The sequence below is a fragment of the Gopherus evgoodei genome, chromosome 10 (assembly GCF_007399415.2).
Source record: "Gopherus evgoodei ecotype Sinaloan lineage chromosome 10, rGopEvg1_v1.p, whole genome shotgun sequence".
Lineage (NCBI taxonomy): Eukaryota > Metazoa > Chordata > Testudines > Testudinidae > Gopherus > Gopherus evgoodei.
Genome location: NC_044331.1, coordinates 26,431,827 through 26,456,991, shown reverse-complemented (window position 1 = coordinate 26,456,991; position 25,165 = coordinate 26,431,827). Strand labels below are relative to the sequence as shown.

Genomic DNA, 25,165 nt, shown 5'->3' with positions numbered 1-25,165 from the left:
TCTATAAGTAGTAGTGTATATATGACTATTTTCATTTTAAAAAGATATTGTTAGTTTAGAATATTTAATATTTTGTTTAGTTGATTTACAGTATTTGACTTACCAATAAACTTAATTGATGACAAAATATTTTAGTAGATTATTTTCTTTTAAGTGAACATATTGGGTCTCTTACAAAGATACACTAGATAATGGATTCCTCCTCTTGGGGCTTGTGCTTCTATCATGAAACAGTCTAACATTCCCTTAGCTCTCAAAGTTTCTTGGTCCTCAGAGGTGCTGGGAGCTGTGCCCTCCAATCACCAGCATTCAGGCCTCTCTAGACTCTTCCTAGTCATCATTCTGATCAGTCAAGGAAGTATCCTGTCACTGTCGACTCACTCTGTTGCTGACTGCTACTCTCCTTATTATCTCTTGATTCATGTTAAAGTCAGAAGTTGCCAATATTCTTTTGTTGACTCTGTCCTGTAACCCTTCATTATTCCTTATTACATTTTCTGTTTTAATAATTGATTTATGTGACCATAGTGCCTAAACCACAATCAAGCCTTCTTGTTATTTGTATTACTTTTGTACAGGTCTAAAGAGTGCTGCCTTGACATTGACTTTCTAGTTGGTCAAAAATGCAGCTAATTTCCTGAAGTTGCATAGCTAAAGCACCAGAAACCTTCACCTTCTGTAGACTCTGGTGGACGTGATGTCAGATGACTTTAATGTTGTACCCCAGCTACTCTTCTGTAGGATCTGTTGGACTGGTGCCTTAGAAATTTCCCCTTACCGCTTTGTGGATGAGCCATTGGTATGAAGGGAATCTCTGTTTCAGAGCATGCTGGTGCCATCATCAAACGTGTGGGTCTGCCACATCCATAGGCAAGCTTTTCCAATGGTTAACAATTCTCACTGTAATTTGCATTTTACAATCTAATCAGAATTTATCTATCTTATGTTTCCAGCCATGGGATCTTGTTATGCCTTTATCTGCTAGATTAAAGAGCACTGTAGAAATCTTCTCCCCTTACATGTTGTTATAGACTATAATCAAGTCATCTCTTAACCTTTTCTTGGATAAACTACATAGATTAATCTTCTTTAATCTTTTACTATAATACAGATTTTCCAGACCTTGAATTGTTCTTGTAGCTCTTTTCTGAGCCCTTTCCATCTTGTCAACATCCATTTTCAAGTGTGGACCAGAGCGAGACACAGTATTTTAGTAATGGGCTCATGCAAGTATTATCCATTAGTAATATCACCTACCAATTTCTACTCAATATTCCCCTGCTTATACATCCAAGGATCTTGTTAGCGGTCTTAACAACCACATCACACTAGGAGGTCATGTTCAATTGGTTATGCATCATGATGATCTTTCAGAGACAGGCATTCCAAAATACAGTCCCCTATGTGTAAGGATATGTCTACACTACAGGGCTGTTCCGATTTTACAGAAACTGTTTTTTTAAAACAGACTGTATAAAGTCGAGTGCACGTGGCCACACTAAGCACATTAATTCGGCGGTGTGCATCCATATACCGAGGCTAGCATCGATTTCCGGAGCGTTGCACTGTGGGATACCGTCCAGAGGCCAATACCGTCGAATTGCAGCCACACTAACCCTAATCCGACATGGCAATACTGATTTCAGCACTACTCCCCTCGTCGGGGAGGATTTCAGATATCGGTATTAAGAGTCCTTTATATCAATATTAAGGACTTAGTTATGTGGACGGGTGCAGGGTTAATTCGGTTTAACGCTGCTAAATTCGGTATAAACGCGTAGTGTAGACCAGGCCTTAGTGTGACCTACATTTTTTTGTTTATAGATGTGTCCTTGCATTTGGCTGTATTAAAACACAGATTGTTCAAGTGAGACCATCTTACGAAGTGATCTAGCTCACTCTGTAGAACTGACCTGTTCTTGTCATTATTTACCACTCTTCTCGTTTTTGCAAACTTCACCCTCAGTGACTAGCTGGTCTCCTCAGTATTCCTCATGTAGCAGTCTCCTACAGTAGAGTTTTGTGAAGGCCCATGAAAGAAGAAAAAGGGGGCACAGTAGAACCTCAGAGTTACGAACAGCTCAGGAATGCAGATTGTTCCTAACTCTGAACACTGACTTAATACAGCTTTTAAACTTTACTATGCAGAAGAAAAATGCTGCTCCCCTCCTTTTTTTAGTAGTTTACATTTAACACAGTGCTGTACTGTATTTGCTTTTTGCGGGGGAAAGAAGGGTGTCTGACGCTGCCTGATTGTGTAATTCTGGTTCCAAATGAAGTGTGTGATTGACTGGTCAGTTCGTAACTCTGGTGTTCATAACTCTGAGATTCTACTGTATGTATAAAGAATAACATGCCAACCCTCCTCCCTGTACTTTAAAGCTGATCTCTAAATAAAACTCCTGAAAGTAGAAAGGGATGGTTCTGTTCAGTGACCTTTACTTTTTGGTTTGTGGAATGTGGGCTTTGAGGGGCATGCACATGGCCCCCCTATTACTCCACAAGGTTTCATGACAGCATACTCAGGGACATGACTCCTACAATATGCCTGTGTGGAGGGAATCCCTTATATAAGATATAGTCACCCTGTGCTCCTTTGCAGGGCCTCTGCCCTGTCCTTGTTTCAGTCACTCTTTAAAACCCACTTCTGCTACGTTGCTTGGAGTCAATTGAGTTGACTTGTGCAAAGATTGTTTATTTTATTTTATTTGTTTCCCTTCATTAGATTATAAACTCTTTGTAGCAGGGGCTGTCCTTTCTTGAAATTTGGAAAGCATCCTGCATGTTGTTACATGCAGTGTTGTTGTTGTATTGGTACCAAGATATTAGCGAGACAAGGTGGGTGAGGTAATATCTTTTATTGCACCAACTTCTGTTGATGAGAGAAACATACTTTCAAGCTTACAAAGAGCTCTTCTTCAGATCACCTTCAGGTATGGGGACCTGACAGTAACCTGAAGAAGAGCTCTTTGTCAGCTTGAGAGTATGTTTCTCTCACCAACAGAAGTTGGTTCAATAAAAGGTATTACCTCACCCACCTTGTCCCTCTGACATAGTCTGGCATAACTGTAAGCAAACATGGCATAATACTATAAACTCCCTACAGTGAAGAGTATATTTGAGATGATAGTGCATTTTTAATTTAACATTCAGGATATCTTTCGGTTAATCTGTTGATAGGTTTGGTTTTTTTATTTGTATCTTCCATTTATGAAATTTTTGACAATTTAGAAATCATAAGAACTATAAGTCTCATTAGAATTCACTTGAAAAGTGCTCCTATTCAACAGTGTTTTCCACTTTACATACTTCATGTCAAATTTGTCAAGTATGTTTTTTTGTTTAAACTTAGCTTGTGCACCTGTTCTCTATCTTTAATAGGTTTATGAACCACATGAAACACCACTTAGAGCTTGAGAAGCAGAGCAGTGAAAGTTGGGAAAGCCACACCACCTGCCAGCACTGTTATCGTCAGTTTCCCACACCTTTCCAGCTGCAATGTCACATTGAAAGTACACACACCCCTTATGAATCATCTAGTAAGTTTGTTCTCTTTGTGTTTAATCATTGTGTTCTTAACAATTTTAGCTATTTGCTGATTTGTAACTTGCAAATAAAGATGCAGGAAACCATTGTTTTTTGTTTTTGTTTTTTTTTAAAGGGGGAGAATAAGTACTGAGGTTAGAGAGTAGTTGATCAGCCATTTTATCAGTTTTTAGTTACCATGTTCAGTTACCAGCTTTTGTTCAGATTGTTTGAAAGATTACTGTTTCAGTCTGGATTTAAAAACAACAACAAAAATTAATTGCCAGATTTCTTTTATTTTAAAAGACAGTGCATCATAACAGGAAATCCTGACTGCAGACTCTTGAAGCAAGTTTCAGAAGCAAAATAAATCTGCAGTTTGTCTCATCTTTATTACTTTAATACTTCTATATGTGTCAATTTCATTTTATGTATATATATGTACATAGCACTTTACACACGCACAATACGCTATTTCTTCCCCCAAACTCCAATTAATGCATTTTGATTATTTTCTGCTCTTTTTCAGCTATTTGTAAAATCTGTGAATTATCCTTTGAAACAGAACAAGTTCTTTTGCAACATATGAAGGACAATCATAAGCCAGGTGAAATGCCATATGTTTGCCAGGTACCTCAGAGTATTCAGTATTAAAACACCTATTTTTTTCCTTAGAAAATTTTCAGCAAAGAAGTCAACATAAGATCTCATGAGATTAAATTACATTTTTATTTCTAGGTGTGCAGTTACAGATCATCAGCTTTTTCAGATGTAGAAACCCATTTTAGAACTGTACATGAAAACACAAAACATTTGCTTTGTCCATTTTGCCTCAAAGTTATTAAAATTGGAGCACCATACATGCATCATTATATGAGGCATCAAGTAAGTAGCTATTAATTTTTGTCTCTTCATGATAGAGAAATGTGACCAAAAAAGCAAAACTTAACTTAGTGATATGCTAATGTACATTTTTCCACATAAAAATAGCTTAATTGATTGTGTGACCATTGAGAAGAGTTATGTTTTAAAATACTGGAGGTAAATGTACTAATAAGAGAAAATATTTATCATATAAAGCTTTCGGCCATTTCTTATGAATTCTTTTAAGTAAACTATTGGATTCCATTGGTAGATGTCCCCAGTATATTGATGTGTGAGGAGTTCTTTGTGTAACTTGTGTTAGCAATAATATTAAAAAACTATTAAAAAACCTCAGCACATTCTATGAAAGAATACATGTGTCATTTCTTTGCTTAGATATGTCATACTGACATCCTCTTGAAATCAGTGACAAAACACACACTAACTCTTGTCGAACCAGATGCAGGATTATAGTTACCTTTTATTTGTAATTTCATTGAACTGGTAACCTAGATGTTACTGATACATCATGCTTTTGTATTGCTTTGCATTTTAAAGCACTGTACACATGTTCATTTTGTGGTTTGTTATGCAGTATTATGGGTTTTAGGCTTATTAAGAGTGACTTGTTAAAGTAAGATTTAGGTCATTATTGCTTGAGACATACTAGGATGGCAGTTTCAGTTGATTAGAAGATTCCTGCTTACTGTAAATTGTCTTCCATTTTTAAAAGAAAAAAGGAATATACCGTTGTACGAAGTGCAGATTGCAATTTTTGACATGCAAAGAAAAAACAGATCACAAGACTCAGCATCACCGGACATTCAGGAAACCTAAGCAATTAGAGGGATTGCCTCCTGGAACTAAAGTAAGTTTTTACTTCATATAAAGGAGAAAAAAAGAAAAAGTTACCTGACCGGAGGAATGGAGAGAGCTTACTTAGAGAGAAGGAGATGAGAGGACTGGATTTTAGGTGGGAGATACTGAGGAGTTGGGAAAGGAGGGAATCTTCCCTGCTCAAAGCAATCAATTTTACACCATCCCTCAAAGCGGATTATTTAATTCTGCCTCCCATCTTCATAATTTATACAGGACTGTGCGTTCCCCGCACATGTCTGTGCACCCCAACGCACACAATTGATAAGAGCCCCACTCCCACTTTTTAAAAGAAGTCTGTCCTGCTGCTTTCCTGAGCTGAGGGTCCTGTTTTTCCCTTCTCTTCCCTCCCTCACTTTCTTGGAGAAAAGTGAGGGCTTCAGCATATTGGCTATAGAGAGGATGCGATCAGTGGTTGAGAATATTTGACCCTTTCTCAACTTATGGGGCCATATTGGGGAAGAGCAGCAGCCAGCAAGGGCGCAAAAGTTGCTTCTCCCTAGTTAGAACTCTTTCCTGAGCAGAGATCTATAAGAGTTTTCCAGACCCATGTTTGAAGGGGGATGAAGAGCTCTTCTTGCTATATGTGCTGAGGGAACCTTCCTGTTCATCAGCGTGTGGATCATCACCTCATTTGGTTGCCTTTCCTCAAGGAAAAAATAGAATAAGTGACAAGTAGTCAATCAGCACAAGATTTCCCTGTAAATTAGAGGTTTTTTATACAGACTTGTAAAAGGGTTTGAGATCCATAGTCCTATGAGGAAAACCCGTGGACTTGGCATGTCTGTGAAGTAGCTGGTCTGTTGGAAATTGACCAGCTTGACCACACTGTCATTTGAGTCCCTGTAGGAGAACTCATAATTGTGATAGTTGCTTTGCAAATTATGAAGTACTTTTTTTTTCCCCCAGTAAACCCGCAGGTCAGACTTCAGTCCTCTGTGATAATGCATTCAATTATCCAAAGATTTCATGGGTTTAAGACTTAAGTAGTAAACGTTCTGCTTGCTTACTTTAGAATTTTCTGCTGTTACCTATTGGATGCCCCCTTTTTTGCTGAAAATTAGTAAACTCTTTGGGGTATAGCTTCTGTTCCGTGTCAGTTGAAAGTCATATTTTTCAACATATATCTTATTGAATAGGATTCTATATATTTGTTCCATGTTTAGCAAAATTTTCCTGACAGTAAACTGCTTTATTTGTTTTATACAGCAGGGATATGAACAAAATATACAAGGCAAATGAAAACATTGCCTAAGTTATAGAAATGGGCATTTAAAAAATTTAAATATAACTCTCTAATTGGTGTCATTAATTTTTACAGTGTTATAAAAATAAAGTGCCCATATTATTTCATGTTCCTAGGTTACTATTCGAGCTTCTGTTGGACCTCTTCAATCTGGAACATCTGCCACATCTTTTAGCACAAGCACCTCCACATTTCAGTTATCTCCCAAAACTAAAAATACAAACACTAAAAATCACAAGAAATCTAATACAAATAAATCAAAATTAAAATCATCAACTATACAGAAGAAGCAAAACACATTTACTAGCAGCAGCAGCAGCAGCAAAAAAAAAAAAAAAGTTGCCAATACAGCATTGCATAATCTAAGGTAAAATCTTTCAGTTAATACGTTCTAAAGTATATTTTGAACATACTTACAAGAAGTAGTTAAAGATCAGTTCATGAAGATAAACCTTATTGGAACACAGGAGATTTGTGACATGGTTGAGTTTGGCAGGAATTGCAGGTTCATAAGAAAGACGCTAGTATCTTGATATTTGCATACCAATATCTTGATGTTATTTTTATCTTTATTCTTCCCCATGTGATTTGTTGTTTTGTTAGCAACAGACTTCCTGGCAATGGACGAGCAGGACAGATGATGTGAAAAATACTAATTTCCTACAAAATTTAGACTTTTCACTGGGTCACTGTACAAAATCATGTTTTGTCGAAATACTGAGTCTCCAGGTAGAGTCTATTAAACATGACCTGCAAAGGGAAATACAGCTGTGCTTGTGTTCCTTTTAGTTTCTTTATGAGATTACAAAAAAATCATTTTGTTTGTAGGGTTTTTAAGGTTTTGTTTGTTTGTTTTTCCTGTTTATTTTTAAAATTAGGAATTCAGGTCTTGTCTGTCCTAGATGGCACTCTGGTGACTGGAGATGTAATGAAATTGTTCCAGAAGAGTCAAGAGATTGAAAGCTAAGCTATTGAGAAGAGAGAGGATCTTTAGTTTGATTGTATAAAACCTTTTTTAATAGCTATTTAAGTTCAATGAATAACATTTTGGATACAGAATGCCTTTGTTAAAGATTAACAATCCTGCTTCTTCAATTGAGGTACTAAACCTCACAATAGATATGCTTCAGGACATCCAACTGGGCTTCCAACAAAATTAGGGAGGACCAGACTTAACTTCCTTCATTTAATTTTTCTGCAAAGTTTGTGGGGTATTTTGGGGATGGATGGGTTGGGAAGACATCTCAGAGGAGAGCCCCAATCCTTTTTTAAAGAGAAGCAAAGAGCAGGCAAATAACTTACTTTAAAGTCCTTTGCAGATAACCTTTGAGTAAGTTTCAAGATCGGAATGACACTGTAATTAGAGGGGAAAAAATTTCTTGAGTGTTTTTAAGAAGTATGAGCTAATATGAATTTAAACAGTACTTTGTATACAGGCTCTACCATGACCAGCTACCATTTTTTAAAGGTGTTAAACTGTCTACGCTAGGTACTAAATGGTGTTTAAAATCATTACTCAGTCAACACATGTTAAAAAGACCTTCATTTTACTAGTCAAACCAATGCTCTTGAGGCTTTAAAATAAGATCTTTTAAATATATTAAGTATGTCCTCTTAATGTATTAACACTAACAATATTTGGTTCATTTGTATTACTATAGGTATCGTTTGGGAGTTCATAAATGCATTGAATGTTACTCAGAAATAAAAGATTTCGCAAGTCACTTTCCAGCATATGTCCATTGCAGCTTATGCAGATACAATACTAGCTGCAGCAAAGCCTATGTGAATCATATGATGAGGTGAGCACTCTTCAAATTTTGATAATTATAGTCATGGATATTATAAAATATTTTTCTTTACCTATATATAATTTATGTTAACTGTTTCTGTGAGCTGTATCTTGTATTTGTTTCATAGAACTGAGGAAAACTATAGGCTTAGATTTTCAAAGCAATGTTAATGACAGATGTGTGGCTAAATCCACTGCCCTGGTACTTGCTATAAAAGAACTCCTCAGACTATAAGCAGGACCCTTTGTATAGAGTGAGGCATGGTATTGCAGGAAGAGAAAAAATGGTTTCGTGGTTGAGGCAGTGAAATGACACCCCAGAGAACTGGGTTCTATCCCTGCCTCTATCTCTGCCACAAAATTCTTATGTGAGGCTGGGCAAGTAACTTAAACCAAAGTTTTCAGAGGTGATCAGTAATCCTTTGTTCCTCATTTTCTAGCCACTCACCTCAAGACCCTAGTGTTTGAATTGAAAAAGTGCAGTTCAGTCACAGCTACAACTGAAGTCTATGGGATCTGTGCTTTAAACATACACAGTGCTATATAATGAGACGTTCTCTGAAAAATCAGGCCGTAGGTGTCTAAAATTGGCCACCCAAAATTAGTGGATACTTTTTTGACCCTATTCTCTCTGTGCCTCTGTTCTGCATCTGTAAAATAATACTGCCTTATGTCACAGAGGTAATGTGAAGATAAATTCATTGATGTTTGTGAAACAGTCAGATACTACAGTGATGATTGTGATAGAAAAGCCCATGAGAAAATTAATAATTCTGTATTTAGTGCAGTGTTTGAATAGTGGTGCAGTAAATAAGGCATGGGACCCAGGGACCCCCCCCACTGCCAAAGACCCAGAGCGGAAGAAGTTCCGGGGGCCCGGGCCCTGCGAGAGGTTTTCCGGGGCCCCCAGAGCGACTGAAGGACCCTACTACAGGGGCCCTGAAAAACTCTCGTGGGGAGGGCCTAGGGCAATTTGGCCCACTTCCGCCTCCCCCACTCCCCGGGCGGCCTGATGGGACCTCACATACAATGAGGGTAAATCAAAATGTTAAATAGCTGCTCATTAAATGAGCACTGTTCATTCCGTGCAATGAATGAGGCAGGGGTCCTGTGGAAAAAATGTTATCATATATATAATTAAGGACTATATAATGCATACGCACAATCAGAATGAGTTAAGCTTGCCTAGGCAACTTTAAATTCTGGCGTATTCTAACTGAGTGCTTGACTCTCAATCTTAATGTTTTAGCATTTTGTGTGTATGTATGTAGACATGCCTGTGCCTACATAAACACACAGACATATTGTGGTGTCACTGTCCATTTGAGTTTTTGGGTGAAGTGATATATCATGTTACAAACTTTCTGGTTTCTGGTTAGTTTAATAGGAGAACCTTCTGTGCTAGCAACCAGCAGCTGTATAGCTATCTTGTGGCTTTAGTTTGTCTTACATGTAAAGTCAGATCTCATATATACACATTTATTAAGCTGTTGTTTAAACCTATTGAGTATAGTCCATAAATGATGCCTTGTTTCGAACCATAGTGGAGCCAGAGCAAACTGAAATACTGATACTGAGAACAAATATACAGCTTATTGTAATTATTGTAAAACATCAAAATAATAGTTAAAACTTTAAAAGTCAAGAATATATTCTCAGGCTGTTTTATCTATTTTCACAAATGACTTACTACTTGTTTATGTACAAACACAAAAATTCAAACTAGTTATTCAAAGACAATGCTATGCTATTGCCATATTATGATAGTAAGTGATTGTATCCTGAAAATTAAACTTCATAGTACTTCAGCTAATCATGACTGAAATGGTTTTTTGTCCAAAAATTACATTCCTCAAAAAGTACTTAAAAGTTTATTGAACGGATACCTTGAAAAGGATAAAGACATACTTATTTAACTGGTAGTCTAATCCTGAAAATATGTAACAGCTAGTGATGTTTTAAAGATGTTGGTGTAGTATTTCAATATTTTGAACAGGGAATGAGATGCATGAACCTATAAACTCTATGTACCAAATTTACTACCTTAGAACAGTACATGGACAGACAATAAAAGGCCTTTATTTTCATGTCTTGCAACAGGCAACTTGCAGTACCATTTACAGTGTAGTTATGTGGAATACTACACTCAAAAAGACTTGCCCTCTATATAGTAAAATAGTTTAAATTATATTTTCTCTATAGTTTTCATAGTGCTCGTCCAAGTAAAAGATTTTGGATCTATAAGAAGCATTCAGAAGAACTGAGGTAACTCTTATTTTCAGTTGCAAATTATTCTTTGTGACATTCTTTTTTTAATATACACTCTTATACCTGTCTAGTCGCTTAGTTGATATTATATATAAGGCCTGTATTTGAGGTTCAAACTTTGAAACTCTTGATCTTGTGGATTGCCACAAGTTGGAAGTAGCATGGAAGTGAAAATATTTATGCAGGGGAAGTGAAGCTGCTTGTGGGAGAACTAATAATGTTTAATGTAGCTGCAGATACATAAAGCAACTATCCACATGTCTCTTCCACCCTTATTCCCCATCTCTGCCAAATTTTAAAAAGAAGAATTTCCTCTCACGCACCTGCTATCTATAATGCTTGGAATTCTCAAATAAAAGTGCTAATAATGGGTAATACTTCTTTGACTTTCTTTTTATTATGTTTGTACAGTGCTGACCACAGTGGGGTCCTGGTATATGGCTAGGGCTCCTACATGCTACCTTGATTAATTACCCAAATAATAAATACTTAAGTGCACAAAAAGATGATGATGATTTACGTAAACATTACGTACATGTTCATTGTATTTTCATTGGATCGTCACATAGTCTCAAACTTTATATGCCACAAGTAGAAGAAAATTTTTCATAGCCTTATACTACTCACTCTTTTTACTTTTTTTTTTCTTTTCTTTTTTTTTTTCCCTTTTTAGGGGTGTTACTGTAGTGTGTCTTAATTGTGATTTCCTAACTGATGTTTCTGGCTTAGATAAGATGGCCACACATTTGAGTGAAAGACATACTCATACTTGTCAAGTTATTATAGAGAATGGTAAGTACATGTAGTATATTTTATTTTTATATATTGACTATTAATAATATAGTATTTTAGTCTACCACATTATTGGTAGTTCTTGTACAGTTACATCCCAAAATGAATGCTCATCTGTCATGATAAGTTGGGTGAAGTAATATCTTTTATTGGACCAACTTCTGTTGGTAACAATGACAAGCATTCAAACTTACATATAGCAGTTCTTCAGGTCTTTGAAATGTATTCTGAGTGTCACAGCTAAATAGAAGGTGGAACAGATTGTTTAGCGTAAGTAGTTAGTTCCTTGAAATATGTGTTGTTCAAGGTGAAGTGGTCCATTAACACCTTTCCAGTAGTGAAGAGGAATGGGGGTGTGGTTAGTGGGTTATAGATTGTTATAATATGCCATCAAGCCAGTGCCTTTCTTCGGTCCATGATTTTAAGTGTTTTGCAAAGTTATTAATTTAAGCTCCAAGGCTCATCTTTTGAAGGTGTTGTGCAAGTTTCCTTTGTTACTCCTGAGGGCATTCTGTGCAAAAAAAATAAAAATTCTGCACACAGTATTTTAAAATTCTGCAAAATTCTGCATATTTTATTTTTCAAATAAATGTGGAGGCTCCAGCATGGCATTGGGGAGCACAGGCCACTGGCTGCACAGAGGTGGGAGATCATGGTGCAACTCCCCCCGGGATACGGACTTAGCAGTGAGGCTGCACCCAACTCTGACACAGTGAAAGGATCAGGCCTGCCCCAGAAACACCCCAGGGCCCTTCCCTCTGTGCTAGGTGCACCAGATGTGGGCCGTCACACTCAGCAAAGCTGGATCCAAGTGTGGATCGAGAGGGTTCTGTGTGGGGCAATCTGGGTGTGGGCAGCTCAGTGGGGGATCCAGGTGCAGGGGGAATCTGGATGCCCAGGGACTTCTTGGGGGCGGTTCTGGATACAACGGTAATGAGACTCTGCAGGGGGTCCAGGTGAAGGTGGTTGGGGCTCAGTGTGGGGGTGGGGTCTGGGTGTGGGGGGTCCAGTTGGGGCTCGGTGGGGTGGTCCAGGTGCAGGGGCAGTGGGGCTTCTCAGATGGGGGGCTTCTGAGTGCAGAGGGATGAGGCTCGGTGGGAGGGTCTGGGTTTGAGTGGGTCTAGATGCACAGGGGTTGGACGGATGGAGGAGCAGCTCCCTGTACAGGAATCCCTGCCCCTGCAGCTGAGGAGTGATGGTGCAGGAAGTGGGGGATGGGGATGGGAGTTAGCAGAGCTTCTTTCAGCCAGGGGCGAAATCTGGGGCTGGGTCTGACCCAGCCACAGATGCTGTGCAAGGGAAGAGGAAGTCCCGTCCTCCCAGGCCCAGCCGGGACTAGCAGCAGAGCTTGACACACGGTAGGAGGCACTAGCCAGGTCTTCCCCAGTCTTGCCTTCTGACCTGCAGTGATTTACTTCTCTGCTGGCTGCCCTGGGCCCCCAAAATGTAATACTGGGGAGGGTCACATGCTTCCCCGTCAGAAAGTCATTTTTCTGTGGGGAAGCAAAGAAATCTGCAGGGGACATAATTTCTGAGCATGTGCAGTGGTGCAGAATTCCCCTAGGAGTACTTTATAGCTGACCTCAGTTCTTATCCACAAAGAGATCATTTTGTGAAAAGTGTTTACTCACAAGTGATATGGTGTTTTTGTCTTACCATTTTTCTGAATGAGTTCACTCAAGAATGTAGTGATTGTCTGCTTTCCCTCACATAGTTATTGTTGGGCATTTAGTACACTGGATGAGGTATCCCGCATGTTGTGATAGGCATGTGTAGGACCCCTGGATCTGAAAAGGTGTGTTGTGGGAGGTGTTGATCATCCTAGCAATGGGGATATGTTTACAGATTTTGCATCTGTTACACTGGCAGGATCTGGTGCTGCTTGGAGTTGGTATGGCCTGGTCTGTGGGGAGCTTGTTTTTTTTTAATAAATTGTCTGTAGGGTTCCAGTGTTAAAGCTGATCATGGTATCCAGGAAGTTGACACTAGTGTGGAAGTGTTTTAGAGAGAGTTTAGTGGATGGATGGGGGTTATTAAAATTGTGGTGGAAATCAGTGAGGGAGTTTAGGTCATCTGTCCAGAGGATGAAAATATCATTGATATATTTCAAGTATATCATTAGTTTTGAGGTACATTTGTCCAGAAATTCTTCTTCAAGATGGCCCATGAAGAGGCTGTAATATTGGGGAGCTACTCTAGTACCCATGGCTTGGGCAAAGTGTTGTTGAATGTAAATTTGTTATGGGTAAAGATGAAATGGATGATCTCTCATGATGATCAAGGTGTATTTTTTAATATAGACTTAATCCTTTATTTTTAATTCCAGTTTCCCTAGGTTCCCCAGCTGCTGAACACATTTCTGAGTAAGTTTTTATTTTTGTTAACCTCTAAAATATAAGTAACTTAATTTATATTAACTAGATATGGTCAAAAGTTGCACAATGAATATGAGCTCCTTCGTGTATTTGAGGTGCTTGGATAAATACTCCCAGCTCTCTGCTTGTCTGCATAGTTTTAGTTCTGGGTTGTATATTAACTGGAGAGGACCTATTATCCAGATATGGTTTGGCCTTAGACAAAATCTCTAATAAATACTGTTTTCAAGATTTTTGTCCAATTTTGCAAAAATTGTTTGTTAGATAATCTGAGAGATTTTGGCACTGATCAATCCTGAACTGAAGCCTAAACTAATCTGAATCTGAACACTGCTTAAACCCATTTCTAATATTAACGCTGTTTAATGAATCCATAATGTTCTCTGTTGGCTTACAGTGAATATTGTGGTTTTATCTGAACTAAACAAATGATGATTTAGTTATATGACATTTAGAATGAACCTGAGGTAATATATATGATAAAGCTGTGTGCTTTTGTCACTGATTTTCTTGGATGTGCAAAAAAAAAAATTTTACTTTTTTTTAGGGTTGTTGATTAATCGCAGTTAACTCACACAATTAACTCAAAAAACTAATCACAATTAAAAAAATTAATCATGATTAATCTCACTGTTAAACAATAGAATACCAATTGAAATTTATTAAATATTTTTGGATGTTTTTCTACATTTTCAAATATATTGATTTCTATTACAACACAGAATACAAAGTGTTCAGTGCTCACTTTATATTATTTTTTATTACAAATATTTGCACTGTAAAAATGATAAGAGTATTTTTTAATTCACCTCATACAAGTATTGTAGTGCAATCTCTTTATCATGAAAGTTGAACTTACATGGTATTCTATTATTGTTCTATTATTATTCTGTTGTTGTTCTATTATTGTTTAACAGCGCCTTCACAAAAGCTCGTATAATACTAATAATATTAACGCCAGCCTTCTGGAAACTGGCCAATAGTTGGACACGTTGGGTAGTGTAGACATTAATCTGCAGAACCAGTGTGTGAGAGACATGACACTTTGATCAAAGAGGCTGGCTTTGTTTGAGTGTAATTTGGTATACAAGAGACTGTCTACACTTGTAAATAAAAAAAAAAAATCTCCATGCTCTGGTAGGGTATGATGCTCATAGCCTGTTTCTGGAGATAATCACAATAAATACATTTTTTGTAGGTTTTCAAATACAAAACAAAGCTAAAATTCAGATATAGCATATATTTCCTCTGTCTGTGTGTGTGTGTGTGTGTGTGTGTGTGTGTGTGTGTACTTTTTTGCAGTTAGAGAAATATATTTCAGTATCTATAGTATGTTGTAGAGATAATATAGTTAAGATTAAATTTTGCACTGAAAGCAAGGATTCGCTCTTTCAGTTATGTATGAAAATTACAGCACATCCTTCCCCAAATTACACCACTTCTTGAGTAAAGAAGGTTCTGAGGATTTACAAATAAATCCATTAATTAGTTTGAGTTAAATTAATTTTAAAATTGGACCTTTATGAAATTTTGCACCCTCTGGCAAAACCTTTTTTGTAATGCCTGATGATTTTAATAACGAATAAAACAGACTCTTCAAATTTCCCATATAGTTAAAACTCAATAGAATCTTATGACTAGGCTTCATCTGAAGAATTTTCTTTTTAGAATTAGTGGCCATTCTTTGCTGCTTCATAACTGAAAGTTTCTTTTTTATTCTTCAACCACTGTTAATCTTCAGAGAAGTGCACAAAGAACAGTCATCTCTTAAAATAGCCATCTTCTCCTGTTGTTCTCAGTGGGACTTGGGCCATAGGCCTGTGTCTGCACGCAGTGCTCCTATTTACCTCTTGAGAGCACAGGAAACTGACAGATTCCTAGAGGGGGAGCTGGGCTTCTCTTCAGTTGGGAACAGTGAGGTAATGGCCATTTTGAAGAGAACACTTCTTCATGAATTTTTCAGGAGAATAGCTTAAAGCTGTCAGAACATACTTGTGAATTTGGCCCTAAAAGATTTAAGATTGATACTACATTTCTTCAAATTATTGGAAACATCACATAGTTTAGTGTTTATGGATGAAATCTTTAATATTATAGAATCATCAGACTGGAAGGGACCTCAAGAGTTCATCTAGTCCAGTCCCCTCCACTCATGGCAGAACTAAGTATTATCTAGACTGTCCCTGACAGGTGTTTGTTTAACCTGATCTTTAAAAATCTCCAATGATGGAGATTCTATAACCTCCCTAGGCAATTTATTCCAGTGTTTAACTACTCTGATAGGAATTTCTTTCTAATATCCATCCCAAAGCGTCTTTGCTGCAATTTAAGCCCATTGCTTCTTGTCCTATCTTCAGAGATTAATGAGAACAATTTATTTCCCTTATCCTTGTGACAGCCTTTTATGTACTTGAAAACTGTTATCATGTCCCCTCTGTCTTGTCTTCTCTTCTCCAGATTAAACAAACCCAGTTTTTTCAATCTTCCCTCATACGTCATGTTTTCTAGACCTTTAATAATTTTTGTTGCTCTTCTCTGGGTTTTCTCCAATTTGTTCACATCTTGCCTGAAATATGGTGCACAGAACTGGACACAATACTCCAGTTGAGACCTAATCAGCATGGAGTAGAGCGGAAGAATTTCTTCTTGTGTCTTGCTTACAACACTCCTGCTAATACATTCTAGAATGATGTTTCTTTTTTTGCAGCAGTTTCTTTTTCTTTACACTGTTAACTGGTATTTACCTTGTGATCCACTATGACCTCCAGATCCCTTTCTGCAGTACTCCTTCCTAGGCAGTCACTTCCCATTTTGTATGTGTGATTGTTCCTTCCTAAGTGGAGTACTTTGCATTTGTCCTTACTGAATTTCATCCTATTTACTTCAGCGCATTTGTCTAGTTTGTCCAGATCATTTTGAATTTTAATCCTATCGTCCAAAGTACTTGCAACCCCTCTCAGCTTTGTATCATCTGCAAACTTTATAGGTGTACTCTCTATGCCATTATCTAAATCATTGATAAAGATATTGAACAGATCAGACCCAGAACTGATCCCAGTGGGACCTCACTCGATATGCACTTCCAGCTTGATTGTGAACCATTGATAACTTCTCTCTGGAAACGGTTTTCCAACCAGTTATGCACCCAGTGTACAGTAGCTCTGTCTAGGTTGTATTTCCCTATTCTTTGAGTGATTGCTCATGTGTATTCCACAATAGGTGTGCGTACTCGCCATGTGCACCAGTGCCAGAAGTTTTTCCCCTAGAAGTACCTCTGGCGACTCCTAGAGTGGTGCCTCCATGGTGCAGTATAAGGGGTGCTGCGCGCTCCCCCCACCCTCAGTTCCTTCTTGCCACCAGTGAACATGCTTCAGAATTGCTCTGCTCCAGCTTGTCTGCAGCTTTCCTCCAGAACTCTTGTTCGTTCAGCGTAGTAGTACCCGTAGTTGAAGTAGTTAGATTAGATTAGTTTAGTTTAGTGAGCCTGTGCTGGGGCGTGCCCCAGGTTTTAAGTTGTACAACACTTGTAGATGACTGATGCCAGTAAGTGATCCACACACAGACTGTTTACGCTGTCTGGGTGAAACCCATCTCAGCAATTGCTGCAAGATTTGTAGGTCTTTCAAGCCTCGGACCAAGAGAGAAAGAGACATTTGGCTCTGGGCTATCCTGATGGAGTCAGCATTGACCCCAACTCCGGCACGCCACTCCAAGTTGGCACCGGGTACCGCGGTGTCAGTGCGTGGTGACCCAGCGGTGCCATCTACCAGTCGGCACCGCTCCCTGTCCCCAGGGCATGCCAAGAAGGCTCAGAAGAGGCCTTTGCCACCGCGGCACTGGAGCAAAACCAGGGGAGAGGCTAGGCCCATGTTGGGCAGTCCTCGGTCCCCATCAGCCTTGAGGCCTCCAACTCAGGTCAAGCAGAGTAGCCCAGCCCATTTGGAGCAGGCTTCCCCAGATGTCCGGATGCCCTCCACGCCGGAGGCCCTGCAAGCGGCTCGGGACGTTATGTCCATGCCGTTACCGGGGCACCATGAATGCTGGCTCCACGGTCCAGAGGCAAGCCACCGCTGGTATCTCCGCAGTCACCCCCGGCTCGGTACAGTTTACAATTGAGGGAATGTTCCTGACGCCATTCGCCACCCCGTCACCGCCCCATGCATAGTCCACACTGGTCACCGTCGACCCCCACCAGAACCCAGGTTGTCCGTCTGGGTTCTGACTGACAGAGGCTCCAGGCACCGCTCCCCCTCAAGGAGCAGGCCCTGTCGAGACCAAGACAGATGACACCGAAGGTCATCTTCGTCTCAGAGGGGCTACCATAGCCGCTCGTGACATGAACATGGATGCTGTTCCCCTTCGTAGTCTCACTCCAGGACCCCACCACAGCACCGCACCTGCAGTGGTTTTTTACCCACAAAAGCTCATGCCCAAATAAATCCGTTAGTTTTTAAGGCGTTTGATCTAGTAGGGAGTAAAGATACTGTAAACAAGTATTGAAATTAGTGGCAGAGCCCCCACTGACTCCACTCAGAAGAGAATCAACAACTATATCTTTGTGATATTTAAATTGGTCTGGTCTTTTGACCACTTTTTTCTAACTATTGTCTGTGCTTTAGATAAATCATTATTAAAAACACATTTATTATATTCTGCATAGAAATCATTAAAGCAATGAAGCTGAGCCAAGTGGTAGAGAGATGCCACTTCATTTTTTATTGGTGTTCCTATTCATGATTAAATACTTCAGAGTATTCTAAATCCCTGACTGAAAAGAGTGGTTTTAGTGCGTCATTTATCGTACACAATCTTAACTCTTAATTTACTGTTTTTCTCATTGTTAATTAGTTTTACATTAATATAATGCTAAGTGCTACAAAAAACAGTATGATCTTTGGTCCCCTTGAATATATATATGCCACATTCTATATCATAAATCAGGATGTAATAAATAATCATAAATGGATTTGCATAATACTAGCAAAGTCATTATTAATACCTATCAGGGTGTTGTTATTAATAAATGTAAGTTTTATGATGTGTCCATAGAGAATGTTTACAGATTATTGAAATGGTGTTTATTAACACTGTTTTTTCTTGTATTAGTCGATAGTAGAACAGCAATTAGGCTAAGTGACATCAGTCATAGTGCTGGTGTTATCTGTTTTTCATAAAATTTAAATTACTGTTTCTTATGCAAGGTATATTGCACATTGTAGAAGCAATCGTTAATCCTCACTGAGGTCATGAATAATTTAATTCATGATTAAAACCATTACTACTTGGGTCTGATAGAAACAGCACCATACGTCAGCTGATTAAAATTGACTTTAATGCAGCATCAAGAGAGAAGATATGGCCACAAGCAATTTCTAAAACAAAAACCTTTTGAAAGGTTAGATTTTATATTAAACTGATGACTTAACAAGGTTTTATAGGACATATGTACTTCCTGCTCTCTCTGCAGTAGCATTTTCTCATATAAACACAGAAAATCAATCAGGGTGATGTTGTGATAAGCTGTTTAATTAATGTGGGTTTAGAAGTCAATAAATTTAAATAATTTGTAGCCATCTATTGTACGGATTGTGCTTGTGAAGATATTTTGGGGAAACAATATCCTCTAAGTGATAGTTGAAGGTCAGTTTCAACATTTTACAACATTCCAAAAAAAACTTTATTCTGAGCTATTGGATGCAATAAATTATACAATTTAAGAAAGACGTATGGAACAATTTTGCTGTAGGAATGTTTCTCTTTAATGTCGTTCTGTAGCTGTATGAGAGAAACATATTTTCACTTTGTAAAATATAGCTACTTTTGTATATAAATCTTAGGAATTTATTTGGTTAAAATGATGATTCGGTCATAGTTTGAGAGGCTGATTGTGGGAAAGTTGCATCATCTATCATCAAATAGACTTACAGCAACTATTAGCAGAACAGTATTTCTTGAAGTTTTGTGAGATTATTACTTTCCTTTTTTCCATCAATGAAATAAATGGGAAAGGGTCACATGAAACAAGTTTGTGTACAACTTACTACATGTATACAATAAATGTTTTGGGATGTTAAAATATGAAATAGATTTTAAGCCAACTCAGATCCATTTTAACAATAAAAATAGATTTCAAGTTGCTGTGGTATTTTTCTTACTGTCAGTATAATATTTGTCCTATTTTCACCTCTATTTTTAATATTAATAGTACAGTATGAAAACTCAATCTTAATTCATTATTCACTAGGTTAAAGGCAACTTCTCTCTCTCTGGTGGAGATTTCAAAGTCTGAGGTAATATTTTATTATAGTCTAAACTTGTCTGCATACAAAATATTTTTGAATGTCTAACCAACTGGGAAGATACTACTTAAATACATATGTATGCACTTCTGTATAATTAGGTTAATATGTCCAGGAGACACATTTATTTTGAAGAATCAAGCCTTGTCCTGCATTGTCATCTGATTTCAAATGACATAACTAAAATGTCCCTCCACTCAATGTCCTTTAAATTTGCTATATCTAGAAACCTCCAGTTGGCATTCAAATACTGATTGGAGTGAAATGCCAATCTAATGAAGCCATTGTTAGTTGCCTTATGTATACTGCATAGACTTAATAGACATGAGAAAGTGAATTTTTTAAAAAAAATTGCACTCTTTTTGGCGTAGTTAAAACTAAAAATGTTTTAAAAAAACTTCAGTCATTCTTTGCTACTCTAGACTGCTTTTCCCAGATCTGCTCACAGCTCTGCCCTAGTCTGTGTGGAAGGGGGTAGTTGGAGTCCATCACATATACATTCTCATACCACCCATTCTCACTTCCTTAACACCCTGAAAAACATTCTCCTGTGGGTTGGGATTTGCAGAGTAGTGGGCATACTTGGTAGAATAATGGATATTATTCTCCCGCTTGGCCTGTTGAGACTCTTCAGAAAAGAGAATCTGCAGTTACAGAAACCCCAGTCTTCCAGTGGGTGGAGGGGAAGGCCTAGGACTTGGCACAGACCCTGTTTGTAATTAGTACTTGTTTCCTATAGAACCGTAGTGGATCTCTACTGGGTTTGAGGCCTCTCTTAAGGTTCTCCAGCGTTTTCTTTGTATGTTTTCATTAAATATTGCTGATACAGAATATTAAGAATGTATTTTACATGTGTATAATGGGGCCTCATGTATTCCAGGATTCAGCAGTGTGGAATTTGCTGTGGAATTGACCCAATTGCCCTGCAGAATTGTGCTCTAGAACCTCTGCTTTCATTTAAAACCAAAAATTAAATTTCTAGCCCTTATGATTTTTTTCATAGATTCCAAAGCCAGAATGGACCATTGTGATCGTCTAGTCGGACCTCCTGTATAGTACAGGCCATAGAACTTCCCCAAATTAATTCCTAGAGCATATATTCTAGAAAAACATTCAATCTAGATTTTAAAATGTGCCAGTGATGTAGGAAAGCTACCTTGGTGAGGTCAGAGCATGTAGGGATAAAGTGAGGAAGGCTAAAAGCCGCATTGAACTGGACCTTGCAAAGGGAATCAAAACCAATAGTAAAAGGTTCTACAGCCACATAAATAAGAAGAAAACAAAGAAAGAAGAAGTGGGGCCGCTATACACTGAGGATGGAATGGAGGTTAAGGATAACCTAGGCATGGCCCAACATCTAAACAAGTACTTTGCTTCAGTTTTTAATAAGACTAGTGAGGAACCTTGCGATGATGGAGGGATGATAAACGGGAATGTGGATATGGAAGTAGATATTACCGCAACTGAGGTAGAGGCCGTACTTGAACAGCTCGATGGGACGAAGTCGGAGGGCCCGGACAATCTCCATCCGAGGATATTAAAGGAACTGGTGCGTGAAATTGCGAGCCCGTTAGCGAGAATTTTTAAGCAATCGATAAACTCGGGGGTTGTGCCGTATGATTGGAGGATTGCTAATGTAGTTCCTATTTTTAAGAAAGGGAATAAAAGTGATCCAGGTAATTATAGGCCTGTTAGCTTGACGTCTGTAGTATGCAAGGTCTTGGAAAAAATTTTAAGGGAGAAAGTAGTTAAGGACATAGAGGTCAATGGTAATTGGGACGAATTGCAACACGGATTTAGTAAAGGTAGATCGTGTCAAACCAATCTGATCTCCTTCTTTGAGAAGATGACGGATTACTTAGATGAAGGAAATGCGGTAGATATAATTTACCTAGATTTCAGTAAGGCGTTCGACACGGTTCCGCACGGGGAACTGTTAGTCAAATTGGAAAAGATGGGAATGAATATGAAAGTTGTAAGGTGGATAAGGAACTGGTTAAAGGGGAGACTCCAGAGGGTCGTATTGAAAGGTGAATTGTCAGGCTGGAAGGAGGTCACTAGTGGAGTCCCTCAAGGATCGGTTTTGGGACCGATCTTATTTAACCTTTTTATTACTGACCTTGGCACAAAGAGCGGGAATGTGCTAATAAAGTTTGCGGATGACACGAAGCTGGAGGGTATTGCTAACACGGAGAAGGACAGGGATACTATTCAGGAAGATCTGAACCACCTTGTAAACTGGAGTAATAGAAATAGGATGAAATATAATAGTGAAAAGTGCAAGGTTATGCATTTAGGAATTAATAATAAGAATTTTGGATATACGTTGAGGGCGCATCAGTTGGAAGCGACGGAGGAGGAGAAGGACCTTGGGGTACTGGTTGATAGCAGGATGACTATGAGTCGCCAATGTGATACGGCTGTTAAAAAAGCAAATGCGATTTTGGGATGCATCAGGCGGGGTATTTCCTGCAAGGATAAGGAGGTGTTAGTACCATTATACAAGGCGTTGGTGAGACCCCATCTGGAATACTGTGTGCAGTTCTGGTGTCCCATGTTCAAGAAGGATGAATTCAAACTGGAACAGGTTCAGAGACGGGCTACAAGAATGATCCAAGGAATGGAAAAACTGCCTTATGAAAGGAGACTCAAAGAGCTTGGCTTGTTTAGCCTGGCCAAAAGAAGGCTGCGGGGGGATATGCTTGCTCTATATAAATATATCAGGGGGGTTAACGTTAGGGAGGGAGAGGAATTATTTAAGTTTAGTACTAATGTAGGCACGAGGACAAATGGGTATAAACTGGATATTATGAAGTTTAGACTTGAAATTAGACGAAGGTTTCTAACCATTAGGGGAGTGAAGTTCTGGAACAGCCTTCCGAGGGAAGTAGTGGGGGCAAAAGACTTTCCTGGCTTTAAGACAAAGCTTAATAAGTATATGGAGGGGATGTTATGATAGCATTGTTAATTTGGGCAATTGATCTTGGATTACCACCAGATAGGTCTGCTCAGTGGTCTGCGGGGAGATGTTGGATGGAATGGGAACTGAGTTACTGCAGAGAATTCCTTCTTGGGTGCTGGCTGGTGACTCTTGCCCACATGCTCATGGTTTAGCTGATCGCCATATTTGGGGTCGGGAAGGAATTTTCCTCCAGGGCGGATTGGCAGGGGCCCTGGAGGTTTTTCGCCTTCCCCTGCAGCGTGGGGCACGGGTCGCTTGCTGGTGGTTTCTCTGCAGCTTGAGGTCTTCAAACCAATTTTGAGGATTTCAATAACTCGGTCCTGGGATAGGGGTTGTTATAAAATTGGATGGGTGGGGTTCTGTGGCCTGCCTTGTGCAGGAGGTCAGACTAGATGATCAGATTGGTCCCTTCTGACCTATGAGTCTATGAGTCTATAATCCACCATGACCCTTGGTAAATTGTTCCAGTGGTTACCTTCACTGTTAAAAATGTACACCTTATTTCCAGTCTGACTGTCTAGCTTCAACTTCCAAGCGAAGATTGCAGAAGATGCATTACACTGAAAAGATGAACAAACTGCAGACTATTTCTTTGAGGTTTGCGGAGAGCCGGAAGCAGCCCTCAGAGATATGATCTGCCCCTTCAGCTTTGTTAGGGCCTCTTGGATTCTAATTCTATAGCTGTGGAATTGGTTATTTTTCCCCAGTGGCATGAAATGTTTTAAATTTTGCTGCAGCCAGGTGCTCAACATTTTGTTTCACACACTTGCTCTGCCTGGATCTTACTGCAGCTGTATTTTGCTCTCTGGTTTTTCTGTCAGGAGGAGTTAACTGGGTTATAGTGCATGCTTTCTTCTCTCTTTGATAATATAGATAATGGGGTCAGAGACCAGAGCTGGAGTCTAATTTACAGCCTGGATCCTGGGGAACCAAAAGCATAGGCTGGCAAGCTAGGTTGCCTTGAGAACATCATAAGGAGATGAGTTGCTGAAGTTATCTATAAGCTCACCCCTTCCTAGGTAGACATAGGTGGGGAAGGAGGTTCTGTAGCAGGCCAGCTGTACATCATCATGGGATCCGAGGCATGGAGAGTGGAGCCAAGTCACCTGCAGGACATAGTGAAAAATCCATAGTTGAAGATAATCTTTGTTGGAAATAATTTTAGGTCAGTGAGTATGAGCCATCATTGTGTGGTTTGTTTTGTTTTGTTTTTTTAATATGAGTGAAGGGATCAGAGTGAAGGCTATTTAGGACAGATTAACATTGCCATGGAATCTGAAGATGTTTGCTATAGAATTTGGTCTCATTGTAGCAGAGTAAACAGATCCCCATATGTCATATGTATTGTATGTTACACTACAAAATACATATACAAGTAGTACACAATACAAAAACAAAAAAGAAAAAACTATTTGACTTAAAAAAGAAAGCGCAGTACAAATAATAGAAATTTAGGATACTTTTCTGAACATTACACATGAATAATTTTTCATTTTAAATTCAAAATCCATTTATAATGTTGAACAGTGACCATTATGAATTAAATTGCCTAATTTTGTCATTTTAGGCTCTGACCCTTCAATGGGGCTTTGCATGGGCCTAAGGGTCTGCATTATGGCAGATGCTTTTATTAGACTACTTTGGCCATTTCCAAATACCATCACTGGAGCACTCTTTTACTTTTTTACAATTAGTTATTTTATACATGAAAGAATTAGCTCATTTTTATTATGCCTTCCAGTGCTGAAAAATCACTTATCCTATTAAGTTATGAGAGTGGAAAATTTGTTCTCCTATAAAGCTATCACACTAAGCACTTAACAACCAGAGCCTTTCAGTTTTATATGAAATAAATTTGTATGTCTGTCTTCCTTATCTAATACATCTCCAATACATACTGTCCAGGAAGTCGTCCTGTGTAATACTTTAAATTGCATTAACTTCACTTGTGTCTTCCACTGATGGTCAACAAATCTGTAGTTCAATCTTGATATTGTTCCTCCAGATGAACAACTGTGGAGACTCAGTTCTGCAGGCCCTACTCAAGTGAGTTGTGAGTGGGTCTACGTATATGAATAAGGGTCACAGAAATGTGTGCCAAAATGTGATCTACTTTTTCTTAACTTGGAAGACTGGTTGCAAGTGTCTTACTAAGCTATCCACTGG

At 38.7% G+C, this 25,165-nt stretch overlaps 1 protein-coding gene and 1 long non-coding RNA gene across 16 annotated transcripts in view; one reads left to right on the top strand and one right to left on the bottom strand.

Annotated features, from left to right (window-relative positions):
• ZNF280D (zinc finger protein 280D) overlaps positions 1 to 25,165 on the top strand; it is an 81,450-nt gene that overhangs the window by 48,327 nt on the left and 7,958 nt on the right. For 10 of the 15 annotated variants that reach the window (XR_004002282.1, XR_004002283.1, XR_004002284.1 and 7 more), the window contains 10 exons: positions 3,382 to 3,539; positions 4,055 to 4,155; positions 4,264 to 4,410; positions 5,123 to 5,257; positions 6,628 to 6,878; positions 8,173 to 8,313; positions 10,506 to 10,568; positions 11,245 to 11,363; positions 13,690 to 13,726; positions 19,983 to 20,028. Coding sequence is in view for 10 of the 15 variants with exons in the window: in XM_030577342.1 (XP_030433202.1) it covers positions 3,382 to 3,539; positions 4,055 to 4,155; positions 4,264 to 4,410; positions 5,123 to 5,257; positions 6,628 to 6,878; positions 8,173 to 8,313; positions 10,506 to 10,568; positions 11,245 to 11,363; positions 13,690 to 13,726; positions 19,983 to 20,028 (1,198 nt within the window). In the remaining 5 variants the exon portion in view is untranslated. The remainder of the gene's footprint in view (positions 1 to 3,381; positions 3,540 to 4,054; positions 4,156 to 4,263; positions 4,411 to 5,122; positions 5,258 to 6,627; positions 6,879 to 8,172; positions 8,314 to 10,505; positions 10,569 to 11,244; positions 11,364 to 13,689; positions 13,727 to 19,982; positions 20,029 to 25,165) is intronic. The other 5 variants (XR_004002286.1, XM_030577347.1, XM_030577346.1 and 2 more) reach the window with 1 other exon arrangement.
• LOC115658438 lies at positions 12,746 to 24,956 on the bottom strand. The gene is made up of 3 exons (XR_004002287.1): positions 24,946 to 24,956; positions 15,173 to 15,179; positions 12,746 to 12,832 (listed from the first exon to the last, which is right to left on the bottom strand). It is a non-coding gene; the product is annotated as an uncharacterized LOC115658438 (long non-coding RNA).